The following is a 15,045-nucleotide window of genomic DNA, read 5'->3' as shown; positions in this document are numbered from 1 at the left end:
CAAGACGTATCTCGGTCGCTGTGCAATCCGATAAAGGTGTATAGCTCCAGGCCCCTGTATGTCAGTGCACGCGAAAGATTAATGTAGAGTGTGGCAAAATTTACTAATGCTGTTAATAAGTAGCGCTGAATATTTTAAGTGAAACAGATTTGATATTTATTATTTATCACACTACATTAATATCCCAATTTTTTTTTTTTTAATAAAGAGGGCAGATTTGGACATGCACATCCTTAGCCTAACTCAGTCTTCTAATTAGAAACACCAGCTTTGGAGCAAAACATAAAACATTTGAGAGAAGAATCTCTACAGAAAGCCTACTGGCCCAAGCTGGTCAGGTCCAACTCGCAAACACCCACACTCACCCATGTATTTGTCTAACCTATTTTTAAAACTACACAACGTTTTAGCTTCAATGACGTTACTCGGGAGTTTGTTCCGCTCATCCACAACTCAATTGCCAATCCAATGCTTATCAATATCCTTTATAATCTAATTTTTTTTTCAACAAGAAACAATTGCTGAAAGTCCTGTCTTGGTTAGATATATTTAGCACGTTATTTACATCCTCTTTATTTATTCATGTTTTCCATTTATACAGATTCAGGGCCCTAAGTCCATCCTCGTAGGAAAGATTTCTGATACAGAGGCTTAACTTTGACACCTTTCTTTGTACGTTTTCAAGCGCATTTATATCCATTCTGTAATGAGGTGACCAGAACTGTGCAGCATAATCTAATAAATAGAGTTGAAAAATTACACATATGCGCAACATCTGGGTATCTTTATTAGTAGACGTATCGCCAAGCAATGGCTTTATCAATACAAGGACATAATGTGAAGAATTATATACAAAAGATGAGTTAATCAGTCCCTCAACCTTGGAGTTGATGAAGAGCACCGTAGTGCTCAAAGAAGTGAAGCACAGTCATGTAGCCTGACGCTTATGTACAGGCGACAGGTGAAGAGCGTGCAGCAGACGAAGGCATTGCCATTGGTAGGCGGGATTTCCCAGTGGAAGTAGGTTATGCCCAAGGAATGAGCCAGTAGTAAGCAAGAAGGCTGTGTAGATGTCCTCTATGCCAAGATTCATGATGTTGCAGTGTCAGACAAGTTGTACATAAATGGTATACAGTACAGACAACATGAAGAATTAGACACATGTGCAACATCTGGGTATCTATATTTGTAGACGTTTCGCAAACAGTGGCTTTATCAATTCAATAGAAGGACATAATAGAAAATTCCTATGTATTTCTTATTTATGTACCATGTTATGATTGCCTTTAAACTTACATTAAATAGACATTTTAACGAAACAGAAGCTGGAACTGTATTTGGGCAACGCAGCTTTCTACTAGCAGTATCTTGAGCAAATTGAGGTAAAGGTCATTATTATGTATTCTAGGAAATGGAATATATAAAGTGATTATCATTATTTCTTTTTTCTTCCTAATGGGTTTCCATTCATTAATTTAGTCACGCCTCATTTAATATTGTTGAAACTTTCCGCTTTTGTGTATCTCACTTATGGGAAGAACCGGATTAATATTGGACTGTCAGCCTGCTAATTTACTAACTGCGGTGTTCAAATTGGGTTCTTGGTTTCCTTGCGGTATCTTAAGAATACCTCCTTTTAGTGCCGTCAATATTTCAACGTTGGTGTATCTGACTTTGAGTAAGATTCATGTTGTTTAAGAACATAAGAAAGAAGAAACACTGCAGCAGGTCTACTGACCCATGCGAAGCAGGTCCATGTCAACCCGCGGCTTAGACCGATGACCCACCTAGTTGGACTATGTAGGTGCCAATTTGCCAACCCATCATAAAAGATTATTTGATATATTTTTCATGCATCAACTTAAGGATGCACTCTTTGAGGGTTTCAGACTATAAAGGCTAATGCATCTATACAGTTTTTGGTTGTATATGTGTAAATACTTCAAGTTCATAGCATACTTAAAAAATGAGGATCATTACTCACGAAATCGTAATGACACGACTGCAAACAAACCATACCACGGGTGGGATTTGAATCCGCGGTCTGGAGTTTTGAGACTCTCTGACCGCGGATTCATATCCCGCCAGTGGTTTGGTAAATGAGGATCATTTTTCTCCATGTGGTAAGTGAAGATTGTCTCTTATGATTGACTTCGAACAATCATCCTTGAAGTACATGTTTTCAAAGATGGACCCAATTTCAAAGTAGTATATTGTTTAAATTGGATCCATCTTTTTAAAACGCCTTGTAATCTGCATAAGGTGAGAATTAAATTGGATCTGGGCAACATAGGTCCCAGTTTGCAAGTTTTAATAAATGATATGGGGGTTTGATTTTAGTTTTGTAACTGAAAAATCCCTCATATGATGGGCTTCAGATTCTGAAAACTTGTGTATCGTATCACTACCTGAGTGTGTAGCCACTCACCTATGTATCACTACCTGAGTGTGTAGCCACTCACCTATGTATCACTACCTGAGTGTGTGGACACTTACATATGTATCACTACCTGAGTGTGTAGCCACTTACCTATGTATCACTACCTGAGTGTGTGGACACTTACCTATGTATCACTACCAGAGTGTGTAGGCACTTACCTATGTATCACTACCTGAGTGTGTGGACACTTACCTATGTATCACTACCAGAGTGTGTAGGCACTTACCTATGTATCACTACCTGAGTGTGTAGACACTTACCTATGTATCACTACCTGAGTGTGTGGACACTTACCTATGTATCACTACCAGAGTGTGTAGGCACTTACCTATGTATCACTACCTGAGTGTGTAGACACTTTTCAATGTATCACTACCTGAGTGTGTAGACACTTACCTATGTATCACTACCTAAGTGTGTAGACACTTACCTATGTATCACTACCTGAGTGTGTAGACACTTTTCAATGTATCACTACCTGAGTGTGTAGACACTTTTCTATGTATCACTACCTGAGTGTGTAGACACTTACCTATGTATCACTACCTGAGTGTGTAGACACTTTTCTATGTATCACTACCTGAGTGTGTAGACACTTTTCTATGTATCACTACCTGAGTGTGTAGACACTTTTCTATGTATCACTACCTGAGTGTGTAGACACTTACCTATGTATCACTACATGAGTGTGTAGACACTTTTCTATGTATCACTACCTGAGTGTGTAGACACTTTTCTATGTATCACTACCTGAGTGTGTAGACACTTGCCTGTGTATCACTACTTGAGTGTGTAGACACTTACCTATGTATCACTACCTGAGTGTGTAGACACTTACCTATGTATCACTACCTGAGTGTGTAGACACCTATGTATCACTACCAGAGTGTGTAGGCACTTACCTATGTATCACTACCTGAGTGTGTAGACACTTACCTATGTATCACTACCTGAGTGTGTGGACACTTACCTATGTATCACTACCAGAGTGTGTAGGCACTTACCTATGTATCACTACCTGAGTGTGTAGACACTTTTCAATGTATCACTACCTGAGTGTGTAGACACTTACCTATGTATCACTACCTAAGTGTGTAGACACTTACCTATGTATCACTACCTGAGTGTGTAGACACTTTTCAATGTATCACTACCTGAGTGTGTAGACACTTTTCTATGTATCACTACCTGAGTGTGTAGACACTTACCTATGTATCACTACCTGAGTGTGTAGACACTTTTCTATGTATCACTACCTGAGTGTGTAGACACTTTTCTATGTATCACTACCTGAGTGTGTAGACACTTTTCTATGTATCACTACCTGAGTGTGTAGACACTTACCTATGTATCACTACATGAGTGTGTAGACACTTTTCTATGTATCACTACCTGAGTGTGTAGACACTTTTCTATGTATCACTACCTGAGTGTGTAGACACTTGCCTGTGTATCACTACTTGAGTGTGTAGACACTTACCTATGTATCACTACCTGAGTGTGTAGACACTTACCTATGTATCACTACCTGAGTGTGTAGACACCTATGTATCACTACCTGAGTGTGTAAACACTTACCTGTGTATCACTACCTGAGTGTGAAGACACATACCTAGGTATCACTACCTGAGTGTGTTGACACATACCTATGTATCACTGAGTATGTAGACACTTACCTATGTATCATTACCTGAGTGTGTAGACACTTACCTATGTATCACTCCCTGAGTGTGTAGACACTTACCTATGTATCATTACCTGAGTGTGTAGACACTTACCTATGTATCATTACCTGAGAGTGTAGGCACTTGCCTATGTATCACTACCCGAGTGTGTAGACACTTGCCTATGTATCACTACCCGAGTGTGTAGACACTTGCCTATGTATCACTAGCTGAGTGTGTAGACACTTACCTATGTATCATTACCTGAGAGTGTAGACACTTACCTATGTATCACTACCTGAGTGTGTAGACACTTGCCTATGTATCACTACCCGAGTGTGTAGACACTTACCTATGTATCACTACGTGAGTGTGTAGACACTTACCTATGTATCACTACCTGAATGTGTAGACACTTGCCTATGTATCACTAACTGAGTGTGTGGACACTTACCTATGTATCACTACCTAAGTGTGTAGACACTTGCCTATGTATCACTACCCGAGTGTGTAGACACTTACCTATGTATCACTACCTGAGTGTGTAGACACTTACCTATGTATCATTACCTGAGAGTGTAGACACTTACCTATGTATCACTACCTGAGAGTGTAGACACTTGCCTATGTATCACTATCCGAGTGTGTAGACACTTACCTATGTATCACTACCTGAATGTGTAGACACTTACCTATGTATTACTACCTGAGTGTGTAGGCACTTGCCTATGTATCACTACCTGAGTGTGTAGACATTTACCTATGTTTCACTACCTGAGTGTGTACACACTTTTCTATGTATCACTGCTTGATTGTGCAGACACTTACCTATGTATCACTACCTGAATGTGTAGACACTTGCCTATGTATCACTACCTGAGTGTGTGGACACTTACCTATGTATCACTACCTAAGTGTGTAGACACTTACCTATGTATCACTACCTGAGTGTGTAGACACTTACCTATGTATCACTACGTGAGTGTGTAGACACTTACCTATGTATCACTACGTGAGTGTGTAGACACTTACCTATGTATCACTACCAGAGTGTGTAGGCACTTACCTATGTATCACTACCTAAGTGTGTAGACACTTACCTATGTATCACTACCTGAGTGTGTAGTCACTTTTCTATGTATCACTACGTGAGTGTGTAGACACTTATGTATCACTACCTGAGTGTGTAGTCACTTTTCTATGTATCACTACCTGAGTGTGTAGACACTTACCTATGTATCACTACCTAAGTGTGTAGACACTTACCTATGTATCACTACCTGAGTGTGTAGACACTTACCTATGTATCACTACCTTAGTGTGTAGACACTTACCTATGTATCACTACCTAAGTGTGTAGTCACTTTTCTATGTATCACTACCTGAGTGTGTAGACACTTTTCTATGTATCACTACCTGAGTGTGTAGACACTTACCTATGTATCACTACCTGAGTGTGTAGACACTTACCTATGTATCACTACCTGAGTGTGTAGTCACTTTTCTATGTATCACTACCTGAGTGTGTAGACACTTACCTACGTATCACTACCTGAGCGTGTAGACACTTACCTATGTATCACTACCTGAGTGTGTAGACACTTACCTATGTATCACTACCTGAGTGTGTAGACACTTACCTAGTTTGACCCACCTATTAGATTTTTGAAATACACACATGGCCTTGCTGTGAGAGTAAATTTTGTCTCGCTATTAGTTGACTGAAGCTCGAGCCTCCATCACTCTTTACACTAAATGCTTAATACGTGTCTGTACATTACGTTTAGTTTAATAATAATAATAATAATAATAATAATAATAATAATAATAATAATAATAATAATAATAATAACAATAATAATAATAATAATAACAAGGATGATGACAATAAAAATTATAAAAATAATAGTAATGTGACTCAGATACTTTATCAAAGGCAATATGTAACATTATTTAGTCAGAACAGTCTTCAGAGAATAAATATATGTTAGCTTCTAAAACAACAAACAACTTACCTGTTCTGTTCCAGCTAACCTGGTCCCCATTAGTGGTCTGGATTAGCAAAACCATCAAAACAATGGCCAGGAATGCCATAAAAGTAGGTAGCCACATGAGTGTCGTGTAGCGAAACCCAGGAGCGTGATGACAGCAACGTGAGAAAGAGAGAGGCGTGGGAAGTTGAGGAGGTGTGGCGGTGAAGTGACCCGACCAGCGCGCCTCACACTAGCTGAAGGTTAGGACAAATCCCACGCCGGTGGGAGGTAAAGATCGATGTTTATAAATGCGGAATTGAAGAGGCGGAGAGAAGAGGGACAAATGTGTTGTGACAAACTAAAAGTAGCACTATGGAAGTTCCATTCTTTGGGAAGAAAGGTAATTCTAACATTTAAAAAACTGAATGTTGTTGCACATTACAAAGTTAAAGAGGTAATCTTGATAAGCATTAGAGTAAAGACACAATATGCAGAACAAGCTATTGTTGGTACTAGGTTTCACTACAACTTGACCTTGAGCGAAACAATCCCAATAGAAGATTACTGGGCAATTTCTCTGTGTAGCCATTTGCTGTTTAGTCCTTGTGGCTTAGCGCTTCCTTTTGATTATAATAATAATAATAATGTGTAGCCATTTGTCCCTAATGAGCCTAATATATTTTTTATACACTTATCAATAAGTATAAATAACAGAAATATTACAAGAGTATGTATTGTCACTTAGATTATATACACAAATCTCTATTTAATCCACTAAATAGGGAATTGTTTCTATAAAAGCAGTTTGAGAAACCTGACATACAATGAAGGGAGATGTAACTCAGGTATACAAGTGTAAACTTAATCGGCATCTGCACGATCTGGAAAAGATATCCCCATTACACATAAGTCTCATTGCAATTGAATATCAGCGCTGAGTATTTGAAGACAATTAGAAGAGGCATTCCCTAGATTTTATTTAAAAACTAATATAATCTATCCAATAAAAAAAATGACAAATTAGCACTTACAGTGAAAAAAAAATCAGTGTGTACCTTCTACTCTGATTACGGCCGATCAAAAGAAGAAACAATCTCTAGTTATTGCACAGAAATATACCCAGAAATAAATTTTAAGCTTGAAGCTTCTCACAGCTTACATTCTCAAGGTGTCAGCATTGAAGTTTAGAAGTTAATCAGATGAGGCATTCACAAATTATCACATTTTCACCAATACTTCTTTCAAACTCAATGTAAATCTTTACCTAAGTACAATACAGGTAAACTGAAGAGGTAATCTCTAATTATTGGATGGTAAGTGATTTGTTTAATTGAATTGATAAATTCAAATGTACATAACCAAAAATCAATTAAAGTCATCACTTGACAGAAACCCACCAATGCTAAAACATTCAAAATGATCAGGAGAGAGATTATCGAGTTATCACATAAAAGGTAAAAATTTCAAGTTATTAACTGTGTTAGTAACCTGGCAAACTTGCACTACACAGTATAAACCAGAAAAGTGTCAGTGTTTTAAAGAGATGCGTCGCTTACATAAATCACGGAACAGGAGGGATTTGAACCCATGTCAAGTAAGTCCTAAAACTCTTAGGAATGTGCCTAAATAAACGGAAGTCATTCAGGAAAGGCAATAAAACTAAGTAAATTAAGCAAAGCTAATCAAAAAGCACCATGAAATTAATTTTAATTCCTCAACCTGAGGAAGAATCACGCCAGTATATAGGTTCATGTGACAATAGTTCAGAGTTCCTCAGCAAGGTGACTGGTCTCTGTATTACAAAGAGGATATATATATATATATATATTCAGAGTATCATGTTGAACCACAGGAAGGCCATAGATAGGTTCATTATAAATTGACTCTTGAAAATATATGGTTCACTAAGAGGTGGAGATATATTACGATCGTCCCCACACCTCAGGGATGATAACGAGTATCTCCGTCATAGAATCGGCCAAGATCTCACGTTACACAGTACGCACCCAGTGCAAAAAAAAAAAATCCTGTTTCTTCCTCGCACTCTCTTCCTAGAACAGTGAGCTACAAACTGAGGGCTGAGAAATAACATGGGGTTCAGTAAATGTATTTCGATCTCTGGGTGATCCGAGAACGGTACACCTGTATTAGCGTTCAAGATTTGTGGCTAATCAGGTTTGGTACTCACACGTCAAATATCCACATTTGTACTCACACGCAAATAACCACATTGATTCAGTAAAATACAAATTTGAACAACTCTAAATTAATTAACGCTTACACTAAGAAACATCATTTTGGAAGCCAGACTAAAGATAAATTCTCTTGTTACCTTAAAAGGAACTTATATTCTAAAACGCACTGGCACGCTGAATTTGAAACCAGTCTGAATATAAATTATCAACCAACCAGCGTTTTAAAAATAAAGGATGAATCACTCAGGAATTATAGGATGAAAAACAATATTTCAGTATCGTCAGTATCTTCCATAAAAATGATAAATTTGGACCAACACTGGCCAAAATAAATCCAAAATTTTCTGTTAGTAAGATTTAAGAGAGTTTAAGGCTGAAATAGAGTACTATTTATGCAAGTAAGTAATTAAGGAAGATTTATTAATAAACATTACATAGGTTTAACGTAGGATAACCCAATAAAATCAAATACTCTGATTTATGTCCAGTCAGAAGAGACATCCTCCGGTTATTTCACAGAAACCAATTTGATTAACGCAACCGGTATATTAAAACTAATACCCTAAAATCAATGCAAAGCTTCTATTGACGAGAACTCATTAGGACTAAATGTTCAAAACCAAGCAGTAGAAGCATTCTCCTGTTATTGTACAAAATCAATCGTACAGCGTCTGTGGAATGTGATACATGGAGGTTGGATTCATGCAAGGCGATGATCAGTACAGTTTCATTGACCAAGAGCCCCTCGCCAGCATCAAGGGGAAAATAATTCGAAATTGAAATATAATACTAAACCATTTCGAAATTAAGAGTGGCAAAATAGCACCTACATATTCACTTAACATTAACAGTCCATGAAGTCAAGTAGGAGTAAGCAGAGAGACTGTGGCGTGACCAAGAATCAAACAAATACCTTAGTTATCGACAAAAGCAAGGAACGAAACACCTGATGCCTTAGTCCAGTACACTACCATACTGATGAATAAGACTCATGTGCAACAGTTTGATGTATCATTATTGTTGAAATGTTTCGCCTATACGATAGGCTTCTTCAGTCAAATACAGCAGGTGTAGTGAAATAAAGACTATTTAATCAGTCCATCAACCCTGAAGAAATAGTATTTGAGGTTGTTAGTCCTGAAGACGAGTTCAGCTCCATTTTCTGGAAAGACATGAAGCTGAAGCATGAGAGTGGAGTCTTAAATATTGTCGAAGGTGAGGTGGATGATCTCGAAGATGCTGCTGGAAACGATGTTCACCAGTAGAAGCAAAAAAGCAGGTCCCTCTGGAATCCAGCCCTTCTTACCCATAGTTGGTAGTTACCCGATGAAGTGTGGAAGCCCTCGGTACCAAGATACCATTGTGTTGCAGTATCATTTTCAACATAAACTACCATGCCTCCACTTCGGTCGGCCGCACTAATTGTATTTGGCAATTTCTTGATATGTTTATTTGTGGGTTTTATAATTCAGTCCCTAAGCAAACTTGTGCAAGCAAGCTTCCTTATACTCAGGCCCAAGTTATACACCATTCAGCATTCCAAAATTTTGACTTTGGGTCAGCACCCATCTGAGGAGAAAGTATTTTGTTGAGTGGCACATCATTTTAAGCTCTTTAAGTGCGAACATCAAAAACATACAATACGGCTGGAATAAATGGCTAATAAACAGATAAGTTGATAAATAAGATACATGCGCAACTTTTGGATATCTATATTCCGGGAATGCTTCGCCAGCCAGTGGCTTCTTTAGTCCAAACCAGAAAACGGTGGAAGATAAGGGAATTAATCAGTCCCTCAGCCTAGTGTCGATGTGTTCAGCCCATCAATCTTGATAAAAGTGCAGCATATTTTCATAAATAGGGCTTATGTACCGCAGGCAGATAAGGTGGTAGGTGAAGTCACAAGAAGAAAAACCCACTGGTGGACCGAACACATCGGCTCCAAGCTGAGGGACTGATTACGTCAAACTCCTCATCTTCCACCGTTTTCTGTTTTCGACTGATGAAGCCACTGGCTGGCGAAACGTTACCAGAATAAAGATACCCAGACTCTGCAAAAGTGTCTCATTTATCATCATATACTACGGTGCTCCAAAATTTGAATTTAGAAGCGGCGCTCATAGGAGCATTTTATTTAATTTTCGCTAAGTTGAATGACACATCATTTTCAAATTATTTTTTATACTGATTTCAAAGACATATTTTCAAACATAACCCAATCAATTTTAATACAAATATTCAGAGCAGTTTTAATCAGTCTTATCATCTCTTTGAATCAAGCAATATGATTCACACACCTGCCTCATGTCAAGGTATATGCTGAGGCATGTCACCTACACCCGCCTCCTGACATGGCTGGTACAGGGCCATGAATACCCGCACCTGCCTCCTACACCCTCCTGTAAGGGTGTGAGTCCCTAACACCTTCCTCGTGGCAAGGTGAATGTGGGGTTAGATTCCCCCCATAATGTTGTCATATAATGTGTAAGGTACGCTGTTAGCGGCATTGTTATGGTTAGGAAAACTTGTGTGTACGGCATTTAGGGGGAGGGGGGTCAGGATGATGGACGTTTAGAGGTGAATTGTATAAAACGAACCAATGTTTTGTAAGATGATTAGGTTAGAAGGATCATTGCACCTCGTGTCTTATACTGTGAGAAATATAATGCAAGGTATGAATGTAGTCCGCATATAAGGATACATGTTTGATCGTATTTAAATTATGTATTAATGTTTTGGAATTTAATTTTTGTCGTAACGTTATAAGTATTGTACTATGCTCTTACATGCTGTTTCATTATGTATGGTTTAGGGACACACTAGATGGCGTACTTTATATGGTGTATTATGTTTATGTGTTCTATTTTGTATACCTGTTTAATACAGGATGGGTTTTTTTATATATTTATTATGTTGTAATATGAAGTTATAAATAAAATATAAAAAAATGGTGTCTTTATAAAGCAGATGTAAGGGAAAGAAGACTTTTAAATCCATCAGAAGAAATGCATATGTAAGAATCGTTTTTTATTAATCTTTGTACATTTGTTATTTACAAGAAACGACATTTGCGTGAGCATTGCCGAGAAATTCTTCCGGTATACTGGTATATATTACAATATAAACTATATAATACTGTATAATATTACAGGCAGTTTCAAACTGCTCAGATATAAACCCTGGAATTTAAACTTTTTTGTGTGTCGTGATATTGTACTTTAAAATGATACTAAAAGAACTCTGCGCACAATGTTTTTAACAACTGTTTGAAACTATTTCCGATAATAATTTTTTCGTAAATTTTTGTTTTATGTTTCCTTAACTTTATTCCATAATGTATCGGTTTAAACATGCAATTTAAGTCTGTGCAATAATATATTTAAAATTAGGGGGCTAAAAACAACCAATTCGTGATATGTGGCAACATTTATCAGAAGCATTTAATGATATTTCGAACTTCAGTATAATCAATCATCGTGGTTTATTAGCATTAAAACTTTCAGTTTCCAACACCTTTTATTATACAGTTTTTGCATTTCATTTGATTTAAATGTAACTAAATCTTCATTTTCAATTTCAATACAATGTGTAACATTTTATCTTAAAACTAAGATCTTTCCCAACATGTAAATTTTGATTCCTTAGATAATGAATAATGGTTCTTCTTACACATAACTGCTGTTGCAGGTGACTGACCTTTGATCCAAGGAACTGGAATTATCCAGAAACTAGCATATATCTATGGACTCCCTGTAAATCACGAACCTGGCGTTCCCCTTCAACCCATCATGTCTGGGACATGCAGTGTCCCTTACCATTTGACAAGTGTCGTAGACAGACACCCGTCCGAAGCACTAAGTGCTTCAGCAACTCTCATCGCCGCCACCTTGCAGACTTGTCCAGGGTCAACCAGGTCACAATCAGTAATGAAAACCTTACCAGTATTGACGTCACATCCCTCTTTGTACAGTTGCAGTTGATCTAATTTTTTTTATATTTTATTTAAAACAGTGCGATATAGAATATATTAAAAAAATACACGAGAAAAGGTTAATGCACAAGAATCTCACTTAACCCTAACACATAATAACGACACCATACAGTACAATGGTAATACACCCTCACACACAACACACCATATATTACAGTGGTATTACACTCTCACACACAACACACTATACATTACAGTGGTATTGTTTTATTTGTTTAAGAACACCACTAACAAGGTTACATATTACAAAACATCAAACACTGGAAATTATAAAGATTGTAAAATAAAAAATTGTGATAAAAACAAATACACACAATGACACACATACACAAGCACACACGTATACACAACATAACACTACATCAGGCACATACTAGGTGAGGCTTCCGCCTGTCAACACACACGTATGCAAGACTTAATCTAAGATCTCAGGTGCCCAACAGAGCACCACGATACTCAAACATTAATTTAGGCGAATTATCACGAGATCTTAACATAGACATAGGTATTTACAATTCAAAGAAGGAAACGGGATAATACTATAAGTCACAAAATAAAAACATCCAATATAACAAAACAAAACTACGATGTGATATTTTACATCTCAACAAAACACAAAGAAAAAAAAATGCAATTAGTTACATGTAATATAATATAATATTACTGAAAAGCACACTGTAACACAGCATAAAATATAAACATAAAATAAGAACCAATCGCTTATGGTAGGAAACACATCTATACAATATACACCAATGACTTGTATCGAGAGATAAATGACGGAAGACCTTTTAACTTCTGTACATACAAAGTCTTAACAGATATAGCGACGTCACCATCACATAGGAGACGTATATAAACATAGAGATAACAAAACATTCACATAACTATTATACACATTTAGTCGCAGCCGACCAGCCCGTTAGATTACCCACTAAACGCTCCCAAACTATCTCAAATCTCTTAATTCTAAGGCTTTATATTCAGAAGGGAAGTCTTTCTCCCATCTTCCCTCATGTACCAACCTATTTCGACACTCTGTCCTATAAATCGATCCCGCTAAAACCCGAATTCTACTATTACCTTCAACGTGCCTCATAGCCCATGACACATAAATATAATCGACCACAACGTACGACACGGCACTTTGTACACGCATGTCAACCCCACCTACATCAAAACTCAACACTCGGAGCGCCGACAAACATCCCCCCCACCACCCCCACAAAGCGCAAAACCCTACTAAACCACTCACGTACCACACCTAAAGCCTCACAGAAATACACAACGTGAAAAGCGGATTCCTCCACCCCGCACGCCGAACAACCCTGGTCTCCCCCAAACGCCTATTATACAACACCACCCCGGACGGCAGGATTCCATGCAAAAATTTAAAAACCACTTCCCGTACTTGAGGAAGGAGACGCAACCGTTGAACCCGCCTCCACATATCACTCCAAGCGTACATTGGGTACATTTCTTCAACTCGCACCACGACTCTCTCCATACCCGCCCTTTCCAAAGTACAAAATATAACACGCCGAGAGATTCTCTGCTCGTCTGTTGGTGTGAGCAGACGTGCGCCTGCTGCCCTCTCGGCGATTGGAAGACTTCCTGTTTTTTCCAATATGGCGCAGGGTGTGAGGAAGAGGGTAAATACTGTGGGCATCGAGCTGGTTCGCGGGGCGATTTCGCCGCAAGCTGCTCCCGTGCTGTTGCCATTGATCATCCGGGATACGTATGGTGTACAGGATGCAGAATTATATGGTGTAGCACTTAATGGCGCATACAGGGTGTTTGTCAAGTTGTTGAACACCGACGTCTATGACAAGCTGGTAAAGAAATACCAGGATGTGCGAGTGGACGTCAATTCTATGGCGAGTGTCCGCCTTCATGACGTCTCCAGGCATTATACTTGGGTTAGAGTGCGAAATGTACCGTTTGAGGCAGATGAAACGGACATACACAATGTTTTCAAGGAATACGGGACCGTTCGCCTGGCACAGCCCGGCAAGTGGGTTGAAGGTGCATATGTTGGATTCCCCGAGGGCATGTTTTCGCTAAAAATGACGATACGGCACCCCAAACCATCATATGTTATGTTGGAGGCCTTCAGGGCTCAGCTCTTGGTGTCCTATGCTGGGCAACGCAGGACCTGCAGGCGTTGTGGTGGCTTTGATCACATTGCTGCATATTGTGAACGACAGACTCGACTTCATGGTCTGGAATGCATTGCCGCAGGGGAATCTGGGCAAGTTGGACGTGCTCTGGAGCTACAGGAAGGACGTGGGCCTGGTCGTCTGTGGAGTGAGGAGGTGGAGCGAGCAGAGGCAGTGGCGGGTGCAGACCTGATGGCCCCTGTAGCTGGGGACCCTGTGGGACCCATTTTGCCTGATTGTAGGGGACGGCATGGTTCAGTGGAGGAAGCCATCGATGAGGTCCTAGAGACAGTGCTCACCTCACTGTTTCCCCAGTCAGATGGGGAGGGTGAGTCGGCAACGAGGATTGGTGTGAGGAATGCTGCAGACCTGTGTGGACAGCAAATTGAGCCCATTGACTTGGTGTCTCACGGAGCAATGTGCCCAGATGGTGGGAAGGTTGGACATGTGGTGGAGGTGGAGATTCACCGTGAGGTATCACAGGAGGTGGAGATGGAAATGGGTTGAGTCACGAGCAAGCGTGAGGCTGTGACATCGGATTCGGATGATGTCCTGACTCCAGCACAGAGGACCTGCAAGGTAGTGGTGGTCCCTCGGGGACTTCGGACTTGGAGCTGGACCGG

The 15,045-nt window shown here is 39.1% G+C and overlaps 1 protein-coding gene across 1 annotated transcript in view; it reads right to left on the bottom strand.

Annotated features, from left to right (window-relative positions):
- LOC128692420 (uncharacterized) overlaps positions 1-7,746 on the bottom strand; it is a 47,814-nt gene extending 40,068 nt beyond the window's left edge. The window contains exon 1 of the mRNA XM_053781596.2: positions 6,120-7,746. Within this exon, the coding sequence (XP_053637571.2) occupies positions 6,120-6,216 (97 nt within the window). The 5' untranslated portion in view covers positions 6,217-7,746. The remainder of the gene's footprint in view (positions 1-6,119) is intronic.
- Between the last annotated feature and the right edge of the window lie 7,299 nt (positions 7,747-15,045).

This window comes from Cherax quadricarinatus, chromosome 53 (genome assembly GCF_038502225.1).
Source record: "Cherax quadricarinatus isolate ZL_2023a chromosome 53, ASM3850222v1, whole genome shotgun sequence".
In the NCBI taxonomy this organism is placed as follows: domain Eukaryota; kingdom Metazoa; phylum Arthropoda; class Malacostraca; order Decapoda; family Parastacidae; genus Cherax; species Cherax quadricarinatus.
Note: the sequence above shows the minus strand (reverse complement) of the source record. Positions and strands in the feature narration are given on the sequence as shown.